The following is a 17,498-nucleotide window of genomic DNA, read 5'->3' as shown; positions in this document are numbered from 1 at the left end:
GGGCAGCAGCCTAAGCAGGGAAGCCCAGACTTCCCTCTCCCCAGCCACATTTGCCAACTCTGCGGGGGGGATCCCGAGGCGTTCCCAGGCCAGCCGAGAGATATAATCCCTCCAGCGTGTCCTGGGTCTTCCCCGGGGTCTCCTCCCAGAGGGACGTGCCTGGAACACCTCACCAGGGAGGCGTCCAGGAGGCATCCTGACCAGATGCCCGAGCCACCTCAACTGGCTCCTCTCGATGCGGAGGAGCAGCGGCTCTACTCTGAGCCCCTCCCGGATGACCGAGCTCCTCACCCTATCTCTAAGGGTGAGCCCGGCCACCCTGCGGAGGAAACCCATTTCAGCCGCCTTTATACGACATAAAACATCCAAGATTTGATGATGTATGCTTGTACTTCAAAATATCATATTTAATGGAAAATACAGAAAGCACACGTCACACACAAATATTCACACACTTAAATAATGTTCACACACATGGTTGTTTTAAAGGTTATTTTATAGAAACGACCCTCTGAACAGTACAGTCCACTCCAGTCTTCCATGAAACTAAACATGTAAATGAACAGATTCTCTTGAATTACAGAGACCACAAAACACTCACAACAACATGGATTTCATATATTTGACATGAAAACATAAACAGTGGGTTAGGCTGAATATCTACATCAGTGTTGACCTTACACTTACAGAAAATGCATAAGAGAAGGGATGCCAAACAAAACCTACAGTATATGGACTCTTAAGATTTATTCATTTTTTGGCAATAAATTTGGGTTACTTTGACATGAAGCCATTTTCACTTCAGTCAGTTGAGTCAAGTAGCAAAACAAATATATTTTGGGTGAATGGCCAAACATTTTGTTTCTTTAACGAGGATTTCTCAAAAGTTTGTTAAAAGGCAAGATACGTCAACTAACAGAGTTCAACTGAATGGCATGAAAGTGACAGAAGCGTATGTAAAGTAAGTAGCTGTAGAGGTGCAGGCTGCAGGTCAGTAGCTCTTTTATCAAGCAGAAAGCTTCACCTTATATCGGGCACACATTGACTACTTTCTGTGGACCTCGCTAAATAAAAGCAAAAGCATTGCGTCTGCTGTGATGCATCCCACTGCTGCTCCTGCTTGTTATCTGTTGGTTGCAGGTTTGGAAAGCCGGTGTGATCTGGCTGACATCTAGCAGTCGCAGGCACGACCTGGAGACACACGCAGAAAGACAGGAAGATGCATTTTTAATTAGAATAATCCATCCATAACATCGCCTGACATTTCTTCATTCATCGTCTTTTCAAATACAAAACTGATGCAGTTTTAAACTAGACTTGCTATTATTATAGAAACTAAACGGATCTCGTGATTAGAGCAGTTTGCAGAAATGGCAACAAAAGTGAGTCACACTTCTGAAACAAAAATTACAACATCGCTGCTTTTCATGTGAGAAAAAGTGGCAGAGAGGACAGGGAGTGTGCGTGAGCACCATCATTAAGTGGAAACTGTCTGTGTGTGCAGTATGTCCCTGTGGGTTCCTGCTGAGTTGCTTACATATTACACACTGTTTTTCCATATGGGCCATAAGTGTACTTTAGCTACATCAGCAGACATACTTTGTGATCCAGATGAAATGTGCTGGAAAACCTACAAAACAAGGCTAATCTAAAAATCTAAAAAATCTCATCGATCTGTCCTCAGTGACTACAGACCAGTTGCCCTAACATCCCACATCATGGAAGTCCCACTGAGGTTGTTATTGGCTCACTTCAATAAGCACATGGACACCTTTCTGGACCCATCAAAGTCTCATTCACATGATATGCTTGAAGATGATGGTGCCATCACCTACCGACTGAGAGCCCACTCTCATCTGGATGAATCCAGCAGAACTGAGGCACTTGGGGTCTTGTTCTTTGTTTTCTCAACTGCTTCAGGCATTTCAGCCCACACCATTATGTGAAAAGCTCCAAACTATCTTGTTAATTCAGAAACACAAACTGCGAATTTTTTTAATTTAAAGATTGATTCAGAAAAAAAGCAGATGAGATAAGATAAATTTTTTAAAAAATGAAAATCTGTCTTGTCATCATTTTCAGACCAACTAAAATTTGATTTTATTTGTTCCCCCTAAGTGAATTCAATAGTCTTCCATACTATAAAGGTAATGATGACCTTGATTCGGTTTTGGTGTCAATACAATTGGTTATGATTAAAAATAATTTTAAGAAATATGTATAAGAAAAAGAAAAAAATACAGGTAAAATCCTGACAGAAATCAAAGAGTTGGATGTGTCATCTTTAAAAAGCTGCACTACAATATAAAACCATAGTGTGGCAGCTTCTAAAGCCCCCAGTTTGCGTCCTCCCCTCTCCCTGATGGGCTCCCAGTGTCCCACCACCTGTTAACAGCACGGTCCACGATATGTCAGTCCAACACTATTACCGTTTTCCATTCTGTCAGTATGTGTTTATGACGTGAGCCTTTTTCAGTGAAGCAGATGGACAGAGTAAATATAACCTTAGACCTGGGCTGTGTGCCATGTGGACGACAAAATCCAGAATATCATACAGTGTAGTTTTGTATTACAACAGGCTCTCAAACATACAGGCTTGATTTTTCTGTAATACGTCGAAGTAGTTATAATCCAAGTAAACAGATATAGTGTATCTAAATGAATCTAAAATAAAGGCAAAAAAACTACTTCTTTGCAATCTTTTTAGTTTTGATTTTTTTCAGCTAACATTCACATATTTCCTAGCAATAAAGTTATGACATCTTTTATAATGTAGGACATAAAGTACCTTAGCATGACTTTATTTTAATGTAAAAATTTCTTAAGCATGTGAATATTTCATTGGTTTAAAATGTTATATGCTTTATTCTCTTTGAGGTGTCACACAGTTGTATATATAAAGCATGGCCGCTAACACAGACTAACGTTACCTTTATCGGTAAGCATTGGCTGAGCATTGCTTCCTGTCCTCCTTCTGAAAAGATGAGAGAAAAGATTCAGAAAAGAAAGAAAATGTCCTTAGTTTGAAGTTTCAACAAGTAGATTGATATTTTAAAGTTCCACTGTGTGATGGCTCACCTCTTGTCCTGGTTGAACTTGCACCTACAGTGGCCACCTACAGGAGAAAAGCACAGTGATTCTTTAGTGTCACCCAAGTCTACACATGTGTGAGTACAGATGTGCTGTGTGTAAGTTTTCAGTCTGCAAACTTACTGAGAAGGATGGTGATGCCAATGAGACAGAGGACACCAGCTAGAATGAGGCCGCCAACTCTCAGTCTCTGGTCGTCTGCACACGAAGATTAGGATTAGAATTAGATAGTAATGAAAATAAACTTCACACGGGAAACTTTTGCAGTTGTGAAACACCGAAATACATTACCCAGTTATAGAAAACAGAAGGCAATGAAAGGTTGTAAATTTACATTATATTCTTATTTCTTATTAATAACAATGAGGATGAAAAAGTGGCTTACCAAAGGTAAATGGGTCATCTTGCGCTGCAGGAGCAGAAATGATAAGTGTCAATGGAAAGAGTAAACACAGTGAATATATCCTGTATGATCAACATGTAACAAATAACTGCATGATGAGTAAAAACATGATGAGGATGCATTGTCCAGATTACAATGCAAATGACATGAAAAAGCCCATTTTGAACGTTGAACTTAATGTGAAGGCAAGAAAACACATAAAAAGTTCTTACGGTCTTCTTTTTCTGCATAAACCAGGGACACAACTGCAAGAGGACACAGAAAATCTTGTTGAAACATCTCTTGCTGTAAAATAAAAGTGATCAAGAAACGCTAAAACACTAACACTGGTGAGTTTAAACCACTAAAAACACACTCGCACCGCTCTGACTGTATGCTGCACTTTACCATCTGAGTTTAGACAATCACACCAGCTGCTACATTTCTCATAGCTTGTTTGACGTGCTGATGGAGGTCAGACCTTTAGGAACTTTTTCCTCTCCTAAAAAGAAGTTGAACCAACAACTAATGCATTACACACAAAATAAATCTGCAATTTAAACACAGATATAGAACCGGGACAGGGTAGTAACTACACAATTAAATTATAATGATTTAATTGCAAACCCAACGTTTTGCTGAACTGAACTGGCAGGATCCACGTGGGGTAGAAAGATCCCTACTGGTTTGTTCTCATGACGGTAACTGCTTTGCCATCCTTCATCACAGACTTTCTACTATACGTTTATTAGGCCTGTCACGGTAACAAATTTAGCCATGTCATTAATTTTTTCAGAAATCATTGCGATAGACTGTAATATTGTTATGATATTGTTGTCATTTTGACACCACTTTGAGACCATTTTCAACTAAAATAACAATAATGCCATCATAATGCAAGTGCCCTCACAAAGATCAACATGCTTTAATTTTACAATGAACATTTTTCAGACCAGACTCATCCAGTCCCAAACTGGTCTCTAAACACTATATACCACACTTACAGTCTAGGGTCAGGCTCATATAAGGGGACAAGTTTGGACTTGACCAGAGGTGGAATGGTAAAATGTCCTTTTTCATGTCGTTGTAAAGTATGAAACATGAAATGTTTGCAACATTTTTTCAAAATGTTGCCTTTTTAACAATATCAAAGGGCAGCATGGCTTTACTAACCACGCTGTCTGAGTGCCCACCATGTTGCACTGTCCTGTTTGTATTTAATCTGTTGGTTAAACACCGCAGTGATCATGGACTGTCAGGAAGATGGAACTAGTCTGTTTGTTAAGGTCTTTTTTTCCCAGCTGGGAAAACTGCAGTTGATGATTGGTTTTTCTGTGCAGATGGAAGTTTGTCGTATTGCTTGTCTTTAGGTAATATTGTCTTACAACACTTGCTCACCCAAAGTGAGAGAGTGGGCAAGAGAGATAAGAAAGACAGATGAAAATTATTGCGTCCGGTAAACTTATTGCGCGCATTTTTTCTTATTGTGCGATTAATTGACTTATTGCGACAGGCCTAATGTTTATCAATGGATACTGCCAGTTAGACATCCAGACATCCACTGGCCAATAGAGGCATCTCTCACATATTTTAGTGAAGGTCTTGTTAATAAGATTCAGCTAAAAAAACAAGAACAAACCTTCTCAGTTTGAAAACAAATTTCTTTTAAAACTCCGGTCCTTGAGATCTGCAGTCCTGCAGGTGTTAGTGTTTCCCTGCTGCAACGCATCTGACACAAGCCAGACTTAATCAGCAGACTTGTGCAGAGCTGGACATCAAACAAGTCTGCTGATTAGCCATTGATTTGAGTCAGGTGGGTTGTGGCAGGGAAATTACTAACACTTGAAGGACTGCAGATCTCAAAGTTCGTAGTTGGCCGCCCCTGGTCTATAATTTTCTTTTCACATTGTTTTGTGACAAGAATATTCCTCCGGCTCAGTACATTATGAATTACAGTGATTTACTGCTTGACGAGCTGATATGTTTCAGTTTATTTAAATGCACGATCACTAATTTAAATGAGTTAATTTATCAAATGAAAACAAACTGGATTATCTGACTTTCACTTACATGTCACCAAAACCAGAGCACAGATCTTTGACATCCTGAGGATCGAGTCTGTTAGGATGGAAAGAAAAACATAAACTTTAGTCACAGTTAAGCATTCTGTAAATAAAACTTAAGATAAATATCCAGCACTCGCTTGACAAGAACGCTGATGAGAACATGATTATCGACATGCGGTTCTTTGACTTGTGCTTTTATAAGCCTCTATCCTCATTGGAACGCTGTAAATCAAGTTATCCAATCATATGTGAATGTGGATTTGAAAATAGTCCAAACTGGCTCATACTGGCCTACAAAAATGCCATGTTTAGCCTTTCTATGTGTTTCAAAGGGGTACTTAAACACAAAGACATTCTTGGTTCTCTCACAGGACACTATGACAAACAGGCACAAAGTGGTCTCTGTCTTCTTTTTTTTGTCACTCAAACACAGAAACTTGAGCTGATGTTGATGGGAACCAAGTGCTCTGATGGAGCCTTACATCTCTCACAGTAACTGCATTACAATCCTACCACAGAAAAGCTTCATAGCTTCCATTTCCATTGTTCTTATCCCAGTGCTAACTATGTTTCTATGGGAATATTATTGCAGTACACCCACCTTTCTAAATCTATTCCTGTCTGAAATGACATTTTAATCTTATTTTCTGAAATACATCAGCGTATAAGTGATGCAATTTGTTTCTTTTTCAAGTACTATTAGTCAAATACTATTTCAAGTATTATTTCTACTTTCCAGAGCTTAAAGAATGTGAAGCTAGAAATGAAACTCTTATCTCTGTTAATGAATAAATCCATTTCCTGAGAGCTCAGCTTGTGATGCACACACAACCTAGTCTGCGTCAGTGCTGTGTTAGCAGGCGTGTTGAAGCGACACCAGCAGAGGCACCGTGTGGACTGGGAGGAGACACCTTAAATCACACAGCAGTGATTTTCCACTTACTGTACTTTTTCATTTAGAGCACATCACAAAGCGCTAACACACTCAAGCCATTTCAAGTTGACGCTCAATCACGTTACACTAACACATGAAAACACACCTTTCAGACATTGAAAAGTTTTTATTTCATAAAGGAACTGAACACACCTTCAAAAGCCAACTGCGGTGTGGTCTATAAAGTCAAATTAGTTTGCCAAAGATTAGCTTTCTACCTGCAGCTACAGGCTATACTTCACAGAATGTCAGGAACATTTTACGTCTGTTTCACAAGAATTTACTGTTTGAGAGGACAATCTGAGCAAAAGAAAGATTTTACTGATATGAAACAGCAGAATCAATATTCCTGTTACACACTAACCAATGCTGCAATAATGGTTTAGAACTTATTAATGAACTTATAGCTAAATAATCAATCTAATAATTTTTAAACATAAGGATGACAAGCTTAAGGCAAACGAACGTTTAAAGACAAACAGCCCTTCTCCAGTGTCATGTTGCATTAGGATGTGTGAAAAAGATTCCAAAACAACCTTAAAGACAAAGTGATGAAAGGAAAAGATGCTATTTAAACAATGTCAGTGGGAGTTTGGCACCACGGAAAAAAAAGAAGAGAGGGATGAGTGCTTGTCTCTTGGTGCTTCCCCACAGCAACCCCAGGCGAAGCAGAGGGAATGCAGAGGGATGGGAAATGTGCCAACAACCACAGGAGAAGAAAGACGGAGAGGGAAGGAGAGAGGACAGAGAGATGGGAGAGACAGAGGACAAAGACAAACAAGAGAAAGAGAGACAGAAAGAGCACACAGCAGGAAAACTGAAGGTGATACTATTGAAAGACCAGGCAGAGGAGAGATACAGGGCAGGGTACAGCATAAAGAGACGTGTCTGTGCTCCTCTGTAAAGATCATGTTCTAAAACAAATGTTTGTATAAGGTGGGGCTGAAAGAAAGGGCTGGAAAAGTGCGTCGTAATCATGGTGTTTGAGGGAAGATATCAGCACGAAGGGAAAGTAAAGAAAAGCCAAAAAACCTAACCAAAAAGTTGCTTCACTACTAAAAATGCAGAAGAGTTTGCTGCCAGTTGGGATCAGTAACTTGTAGTTCAAAGATCATGGTCAAACAAAACGTTGTCAATGCGCAAGTTTTGGATCTGAAACTTTGACAGCTACATTTCTGACATTTAACAAGTTCTGCGTGTGAATAAAATATATGAATGAAGAGCAAAAATAGCAATCACATATATTTTCTCTAAGCTTTTGACGCACTAGTACACATATTAAACTTTAAATAGTGCTGTTACCTAAGGAGGAGATTAACCGTAAAACAAGAGTCTGAACCATTAAATGTTCTGGTTCAGTGACAGCTTGTATTTACACTCCTCTTCATCATACTGTTCATATTTTGAAATCAAGATGAGACCAAACAAAAGCATTTATTGATACGGATGTTGTGTTAAACCCCCACCGATGTTATCTTTCTGTCTAAGAGGAATGAACTACCATGGCATGATTCTGCATGTCCTGCAGTCATGATGTAATATTAGTGTAGCATAAACTTTTTACATTTTGTTTTTATGTCAGTAGTGTATGTTTCCAAACAACTGCTGATGGCTCATATTAAAGCTGGAGTAGGTAATGTTGGGGAGCTAGAAACATTTGAAAGTGGCGCCCTGTCTTGGCTCCCCCCACCCCCCAATCGATAATCTGTTTGAGACACGCCCAGCCGCACGCCCCACACTCCACCTCCCACCCAACCGGAACTTGGATATCGCACCAGAAGGCTTTTTCCACAAACGAGTTTCTCTTTCTCGGCTGTTTAGCGGGAGGAGGCAAATTAACCGAGCCGGGTCGGGGAAATTCTTCCTGCATTTTCTCAGCCATGTTTCCCCTCCGAGTTTCTTCTTCACTACCTTGTATTTTCATCCTAACATGCTATTTATATGCAGGGTGTGGCCATCAGGTATGCGCTTTGGGAGGGGGAGCAGGGGAGCCAGGATTGGAAGCTTATTTAATGTAAAAAATAAACAACTTCAATTCGGGTCGAACGTTTGGATTGTTCAGAGTTTCTACAGATTTACAGTAAACTGAGGGGTCTAACTATATTTCTTATTGTTCATGATTACAAAAAACTACTATCAGGATGAGGAACTACTTAAAAAATGTCTCTGAGAAAGATTACCAACTATAGCTTTAAATGGTGGTTTGTTTTCCTTGGGGCACAAACTCCCTGTGGGGCTCCAACTCTGCCTGGTGCAGGGATAAAGGCTTTTCTGTTCTGGCTCTGTTGTGCTCCTCTGCCTATCTCCAACTATTGTTTCCAGACTGCATCGCTTATTCTTCCATAAATGGAAAAATGTCCCTACTTTTTTTTCTCTTTGCACAGTTGATTTCTTTAAATCTGTCTTTTATTTCTAACTGCATGGGAGCTTTCAGAATTAGTTGCTTGTCTGAAAGCACAGTTACACACCAGTCTGTCTCTCTGTTACGCTTCTGTTGTCTTCTTTATTTGCTTTAGACTGCTTCCTTTTTCCTAACACACTCGTGCATGTCCATGAACTCTGACAATTGTCCTTTTCTCTTTTCTCTTCCTTTTCTTCAGCCTTTTCCACCCATTTATTCTTTACATTACAAACTTCCAAGAATCAGGCTCTTGAGGCTCTATGCTGAAGACCATAATCATCTTCTTTCCACCCACATGTCTCTTCTCTTTAACTGTAATAAAGCTACATTATATACAATGCAGCAACTGTCTTTGCATGAACAGGTCAGGACCTCAGATAAATTATATTGTCAAAAGATCGAAATCATCTTTTTAAAAAAAAAAAAAAAAAGTTTTATCTGCATTGTAATTAAGGATTTCTGCATCTAAATTTGAAAACACATTGAGGGTCTCTGAGGTTTGAGTTGGAGGAGCCAGTATGAACCAATCCTTTGTTAGATGCATGAAGGGGGGTCTTTCAAGACATTCGGTTGGGAGCTACTGTCTTAAGCTTGTTACATACTCCACGAGAAGCGAGAACTTTTTCTTGTTCTTGAGGCACCGAGAAGAAAATGACGTCATTTTGTTCTCATGGACGCGTTTGAAGACAGTTCTCGACACACCGGGCTGGCAGAACTTTTTTCTTGCGGGGCTCCGAGAAGTATTGTGTGATTGGTCGGACATCTGAGGTGGGCGTTGTTAACACGGAGAAAGCATGAAGCAGAGTTGCTGCTTCCGCATTTTTGCCGTTGTCGGTAAAACGTATTGTTTTGATAAAACTGCAAATTGATGTGGTAAGAAAAAACGAAGGTTTTTACAACACGTGGCATTAAAACACTCGAACCCAGCCGCGTGCACTACCTGCCCTGCCGCGGACAAAGTTCCTCGTTAAATATAAAACTAAAAACGCACTTGGAGAGCAGAAACCTCCGCCAAGCACAATGTTAAAGAATCCTTTTTAAAAAATTCCTGATCTGGATCACCACCAGAATTTCCAACAACTCTTTAAAATTTAATGAAAATCCGTTTGTAACCTTTTGAGTTATCCTGAGCAAAAAGACGCCAGGAAAAACATCACCTCCTTGGGGGAGGTAACAACCGGGTTCATTGCACATAAAACCAGACATTGCCCCCCCCCCGCAGTGATCCCTCCCTGCTGCAGATGTGCTTCTCGTGGAGTATGTAAGGACCTGATGGAAAAGAATTTTTTTCTTGTTCTTGCAGCTTCGAGAAGCAAGAACTCAGTTCTTTCTTCTCATGGAGTATGGAACAAGCTTTAGGCTAATTACCGCTGTTAGCTAGCAGCTTCAGATATGAGCTTATATCATCAAATGGTCAGTTTTCCATAACAATCAAATGCAGCATTAGGGTAGAATGGCACTAAAATGCATTGTTGTTTGACTAATGTCCCTCGTTTTACTGTAACATGATACTGTGTTGGTGTCTTATGCTCAGTGAAATGTTGCTTTATTGTAAACACACGCTTGCTGCTTTTGGAAATGACGTTACTATCGGACAGCAAGGAGATCAGTTCATATGATTTACTCCTGAGGGCTAAGTTGGGATGTTATTTAGATAGGTTTGTGGATTTTCAGGGTTGCAATACATGTGAAATGTGGATCTGCAAATAACAGAAAATCTGAGTGAGTGAATTAAAACAGTCACAGTTCCCAATTTACCATACACAGATGCAAGTCACTAGAAAAGTTACCTAATCTGGATAAAATCTTTTTGTCATAGATAAATACATAAAGAAATAGAAATTAAATTAAAAGAAATATTAATTGAACGGCTTTTAATGGTGACATTAAACTGGAATTGATTTCTATATTACAATATTAAAAATATACACACCTTGAGTTTCCATAGAACTCTTCAAATTTTTATTCAAAGCTAATATATATTTAAAGTGTGTTATAAATCAAAATGTATAATAAAACATTAATGTTAAAAAAAAAAAACGGAAATAAAGAGAAAGAGAGCAATAACAACTAAATTGTTTAAGTTATATGGAATAACTGGTCTGATTCACTTTCAGTGCCTCACATAAACACGACTCAAATCTGCATTTTAGCTGCTGTAAAACTTTGTTAGGTTTTGAACATTGTTTACGTTGCATGTCAGTGCTTTGCATAATGGAGACTGTCTCGTGTCAGACAGTGATAAGAGAAATGCGACTGTGCTGAAGTTTGATTGTGTTCATATATGCTTTAGAACATGACCACTGTAACTCAATTGGAAAACAACGTCTAATTTTTTTGATTAGCAGCCTTGATCTGCAAAACCAATCCGAAAGGTATGATGCTTGGACACAACTGCTGGGAGACCTGGGGAGAATAACAATAATACAAGTTTGGCATTTACAAGTAGTCACCTGCAAAGATAGATTTCTCATAATAACAAAGCATATAACTGTGCAGGTAGAGTCCCAGACAATGCTGGCCCAATTTAATCCCTTCTTGTTAGAGTATGTCATATATCATTGGATTTTGACATAGACTCTCAATAGATCTAAATAAAAAGATATATATATATATATATATATATATACACATATATACATATATATATATATATATATATATATATACTTTTCCATGAAATCCAATGGGGAAGTGTGTCCAAACTTTAACTAGTGTATATATGTACACACACACACACACACACACACACACACACACACACACACACACATATACACACACATATATATATATATATATATATATATATATATATATATATGTATATATATGTATATATGTATATATATATATATATATATATATGCTTAATTCCACCTCTGCACCTGTCTGCACCTGTGTATACCAGTAAGTTGCAGCGCATTAAAAGAAACCTCAGTTACTCCAAGTAGGATGCAGATCTCATCAATCAGTTCCTCATCATCAGTGCTTGTTTTTTTTCCCCAAGTCCAAAGATCTCCATGAGACTGTGACTGTCTTTGTAATATATTATCTATTAATATATTATTATGATGAATCAGCTAAAAGCTACCATTTAAAAAATTCTGAGGTTTGGGAAATATTAAAATACTCAACAGTACTGGGCTCCTGAAATACTACTGTATTGTTTTTACAACATGTAGTGCAGAAAACAAGAAGCTATGCATTACCAGAGGATGACTGTCTCAAACAGAGTTAAAGCCAGCAGTGACAGAACCATGTATCAGCAGCTGCTGATGTCTGTGACTCCTGCTTCAGCCTTGATGTTGGTGCTTGGTTTACATGGTGCTTGGTTTACAATTTAACATGTTTACATGTTATTTTTTCAGCATCCATTTTACATTTTTAGTTACATTTTAGCATCCAATGGGATTATCCAATGGGATTCGTTAGCAATAACGTCTTAATGCTGATAAAGAAATAAGTATGTGCATCTAAATAAAAAAAAGAAAATAGAAATAATCACCGGTAAAAACATATTTTTGCCAGGCTGCTAACGACAGCGTACTTAAACAAGTACGTCAGAAACGTCTCATCCCTCATGCTTCAAGAACACGTGTCACTTCATGCCATCTGAGCATATACTTCCTGAAAACTACAGGTTAATAAAACGCTGTAACTGAATCTGCACGAACAACAAAGTCAAATGTCTGGAAAGAAAAAACTCTACTTAAGTTACGTTTGTTTCAACTGTTGCTTTATTTCCTACTCAAATACTTAAAAGAATCATGTGACCCTGAAGTTATTAAATACTGCCTTTGTTGCTTTAGTTCTATAAATCTCACCTGATGTATTAAATGTCTGTGAGCTTCAGTTTCAGGTTTGTGTATAAATACATAAAAACATCACTCACACAAGAAATAAACTAACTTAAACAAAATGATTAAGCGGACATTATTAACACTTAACTTTATTAATTTCTGCACCCAGTACAATTACTGTGACCAGATTTAAAGTTCAGCATCCACACTGCAATCAGCAGCTGAATCATGAATGCACCACAAAGCAAACCATGCTGCTCTGATAGTTCTCTTTTATGCTGATCGGACCAGGCTTGGCTTTACAACCACCACTGGTGCTGTTGACATGCAGGGCGCTGATGGCTGGATGGACAGAGATGACTTGCTGATGCGACCCCCTGAAGGGAGAAGCCACGGGGAAAATAATGGTGATTACTTTAATGATATTGTTTTTATATTACTATTATTAATGTATCACAACCATCAATGCAATTTGAATGCAACTGGCTGGTATCACATTTAAATTTTTGGTTGATGGTTTTTCCAAGAAGAAATTCTTTGTTTGTTTATTAAAATATTAATATTTTTTATTGACTTGAAGGCAGCGAGCAGGCAGGGTCTTAAAATGGACGGCAGAACCTGTATTGTTGCTTTTAAGGTTCTCTGTTTCCAGCACTGATTTTCTTCCAAAAGCTTGTATCATAGTCGGATTTACACTATAAAGTGACAAACAGTGTATTACTGGTGTACAAAAAAAAAGTGACACTGTGGTTCACTTTTATGCACATCAGTATGTGTAAAAATGAAAAGACATTCAAACAAATGTCAAGAGAAATGTGTCGTTAGTCAGGCGACATTAGAGACACGTTAAGCTTAAATCAGCTTCTCAAACATACACATTACACAGAAGTCTTCTTAGACAATCTGTGGTACCTTCCACTTGCCATAGAACTTGTGTCTATTTTCTCTCAAGACACAACATACCCAACCATGTGTTTAAATGCCGGACATTGGTATGTTTGTGTTCCTGCGCTGTGCTACAAAGACAGCTGGCTACTCTCAGTGGCATTTTTATTCCAAATTTAGCAGCAATGCATTCCAGAGTGCAACACATCCTCTTGGAGAGACAAACACACTCGCACAGAGACAGACGGGGAAGTCTGTGTTACAGATAAAACACACTAAACACAGCATGAAACAGCTTTGCATCCTTGGATGAATAACTTGCCTACACTCAGCTGAAACAGAGGGGGATTTCTTGTCACTCAGGAATGATGATTACTACAGGATGTTCCACATTTCGTTAGATTAAATGTCTGTAAACTTAAAGGATGGCACGCTCAGCCTCATATGTATCCCCCCCCCCCCCCCCCCCCCCCCCCCAAAAAAAAACATTTTCAGCAACATAATTGAATAGATTTGTAATAACAGTGAATGCGACGTTTCTCATTAAGTTTTTGGCATTTGGTTGGCAGTAGGGATTGAGGGAGGGTGTGGATGGTGGATTGACTGATTGGAGGGCCGGCGAGCGATTGATGGCGGCTGCTGTCAAATCATGGCGGGGGGGTGGCGGCAATGCAATATAGGCTACGGCTACATGATGTTTTTTAATTCAGAATGAATCATTCAGATTAAGTAATTCGGAATTAACGTATACCTCAACGAGTTTACATGAAAATATTAAGACCAAATGAAGGTTTACATGAAACACATTCTGACATAATTCCTCTTTAGAGCGGTGGGTTGGCAAGGGTTCTGATTGGACAGAGGGTGCAAGTGACGTATGACATGTACCGGAAATAAACATAGTTAGCACCCTGCTTCTCGTCTTTTAAGTTGTAAGTTGTAAAAACTACATAATAAGTATCAGTTTCGCTGCTATTTTTATTATAAATTTTAAGAACCAGCTCAACACGAGCATACAAATTCACTTTTTGCTGCAACTGAGAGGGAGAAGAAAGACAGACTACCAAACACGGGAGGCAAAACAACGCGCGTCATCGAGACAGCACAAGGTAATGAGCATGCTCAGAACGACTGGATTTAACTTACAGCAGAATGAAGGCTTACATGACAGAGGAATTAAATAGTTTGGAATTAAAATGTGAATAAACCAGCCACTTATATCGGAATTAAGCTTAATTCCGAACAGAAATTAACATTAGGAATTAAGTGTTTACATGTTCATTTTTCATCAGTTTAAAGTGGAATTAACTTTTATTCAGAATTAAACAGGAATTAAAACTCCCATGTAAACGTAGCAATAGAGCGGTGGGGATAAAATGAATTTGACCTTCTTGGAAGGGCAGTGGTTGCCACTGTGGTGTGGGGGAGGGGGGTGGGGAGATCGCACTGTAATGGATGGAAAACTGAACCGGTAAGTGTTGTCATTAATATAAAAACAAATAAGGAAAGAAGAAACATATATGGGGGATCGGTGAAGGCGAACGACAGCAAGAGGGAAGTTCATAAAAAGTCTTCGGGACCTACAAGCGAACCAGAGAAGAGTGTTCGGAGAGAGAAGAATTTAAGCCTCGGGATATAAAGGTGGCGGGAAGACAAGGGAGAGCATTTGGGAAAACTGTAGGAAGGAGGAGGGGTGATATAGACAGCGAACACGAGGGAGTGTAGCATACTGGAGTCATGAGTCACACATGGAAACCACAAGTCAAAGCAGTGAGCAGCTAGCAACAGACCTCACTCCACAGCTGTAACCAGTGGCGGAAAGGAGTACATTTTATCTCACCACTTGTCCTTGAATCACAAATCTTTTGGATGAGGAGACTTCTCTGAGAAACTTTATTTAAGTTTTCTGTCAAAAGCATGATCCTTTCAATTCAATTCAATTCAATTCAATTCAACTTTATTTATATAGCGTCAAATCACGGCAATGCCATCTCAAGACGCTTTACAGACAGAGGGGAAAACATAATGAAGGCCAATTCATAACAGCCTTTATAAGGAAACCAACAGATTGAGTTGAGTCCAACTCAATCTCCCATCCTGAGCAAGCACACTGGCAACAGTGGGAAGGAAAAAACTCCCTTTTAACAGGAAGGAAACCTCCGGCAGAACCCGGCTCAGGACAGGCAGCCATCTGCCTCTGCTGTGTGCTTTAACACATATGGCTCATTCATTAGAGACTACCTGCTCTGGCTCTGCTGACCTGCGTGTAAAAGCTTTGTGGTTACAAAGTGAATGCACCGAAGGTCACAGCTGCAACGCTGGTTTAAAAAAAATCAATGTCCACTTGTTGAGGTTTCTAAATCTGTTTGTGAGTGTTCAAAGTGACGCAAGGAAAGGTGAGGAGAAAGAGAGGAGGTGAGAAGGTGAAGAGAAGTCAGTGATTGCCCTCTTTCCTCTTTCACCTCAATCTCTAAACAGCTTTCTTCAGTTCCTTTGCTTTTCTTCATCAGGATCAAATGAGGGAAGGTGGGGACAGCTTACTAAATCTGTCTCACTTTAGAAAGAAAAGCACATCAATTAATCCATCAATGCAACTATCTGTCAGCAAACCCTTTCTCCATCCTGTCATCTCTCCATTCTCTTTTTATCTTACTGTGGCAACAACCCACGGTGTATTCAGGCCTGTGACCTGAAATTGTGTAAACTTCTTATCGTGACGGTCAGGTTTAAAGCTCAATAAACGCTCAGCAATTAGTGTTTCCAACCACCCTAAAATTCATGACTATAGAAGTAGGCAATGTCACTCTTCAACATGCTCTGTGTCCCTCTTCGTCTCACAGCTGCTGTCCTTTGTCCTTGTGCAGTTTTGCCCTGGTTGCTCTTTGCAAATTGCATTGCTCTTATCAGGTGGCCTGTTCACGGACACACTCAGATGCACACTATAATACAGCATGGTAGGCAACAATATAACTCTTACAAAAAGGTAACGTGAGGGCTTCATAAGGCAAGAAGCCCACTGATGATGTATGTGCTAATGAGTTGTGTCATATAATCTGCTGCCATAGATTCAACTGAGTATTGTTGGATCTGTTTAATAAGACATTTTTAAGTCATCTAGTCAGTTTACACGAGGAAGGCTAAAGGCAAAACAGACACAAAATTGTTTTTTTTTGTTTTTTTTTTTACGTTACATTGACATGTTTTCCTTGTACACTAATAGAAGAGCGTTAACGACAATTCTGTAACCCGGTAGCCTGATAATTACAGATAACTGCGCAACTTATCATATACTTACTAACTAACTAACTAACTAATTAACTAACTTAATGAATACATTAACACATAAATAAATAAATAAATCTGTGACACAAACAAACTGGTTTAGAAAACTCGCTTGCTTTTCCCGTAAAATCGCCGAAAATGAGTCATACTTGAAGTTTTGAGAAAAAGGGGAAGCGTTATGGAAAACTTTAACTTTAGCAACCAAATTAAGCAAACTAAGGAAAACAAAAGGCGACAAGCCCGTGAGATATATTAGCTCATTTCTTCGCTCAACACTTACCTTTGATACGAAACGCGCAGAGTTTCACAGAAATGTTCGGGTTGGTGATTCAGAAGCAACGACTTGTGTCCTGTCTGTGCGCCAACACCCTGCCTTCACCACTCCACTAACACTCAACAGGTTGGCTTGGTTTTAGGGAAAGGGGGCAGTGTTTAAAACACTACCACAGCTTTGTTGTGGGATTCTGATCCAGGGTCGGTGTCTACTTTGGGTGGTTTGTTGAAGAGGAACCGGCCAAATAATAGTGGGGCGTGGAAACTGATCCAGAGTCAGTACTGAGCGGCGCGAGGAGGACAGCAGCCTTAATGTTTGCTTGTCGAGAACGAAAGAGTAGAAATGTGAAGGCTGTAGCATAGCTTGAACAATTATTACAAT

At 39.2% G+C, this 17,498-nt stretch overlaps 1 protein-coding gene across 1 annotated transcript; it reads right to left on the bottom strand.

The window, feature by feature from the left end:
- Window positions 1-484: 484 nt before the first annotated feature.
- fxyd3 (FXYD domain containing ion transport regulator 3) lies at window positions 485-17,260 on the bottom strand. The gene is made up of 8 exons (XM_079241188.1): window positions 17,124-17,260; window positions 5,543-5,590; window positions 3,706-3,738; window positions 3,476-3,499; window positions 3,214-3,288; window positions 3,079-3,115; window positions 2,931-2,974; window positions 485-1,191 (listed from the first exon to the last, which is right to left on the bottom strand). Exons 2-8 carry the CDS (start codon window positions 5,574-5,576, stop codon window positions 1,172-1,174), a joined length of 267 nt encoding a protein of 88 aa, XP_079097314.1. The 5' UTR covers window positions 5,577-5,590; window positions 17,124-17,260; the 3' UTR covers window positions 485-1,171.
- Between the last annotated feature and the right edge of the window lie 238 nt (window positions 17,261-17,498).

This window comes from Telmatherina bonti, assembly GCF_933228915.1.
Source record: "Telmatherina bonti genome assembly, chromosome: 5".
Lineage (NCBI taxonomy): Eukaryota > Metazoa > Chordata > Actinopteri > Atheriniformes > Telmatherinidae > Telmatherina > Telmatherina bonti.
Note: the sequence above shows the minus strand (reverse complement) of the source record. Positions and strands in the feature narration are given on the sequence as shown.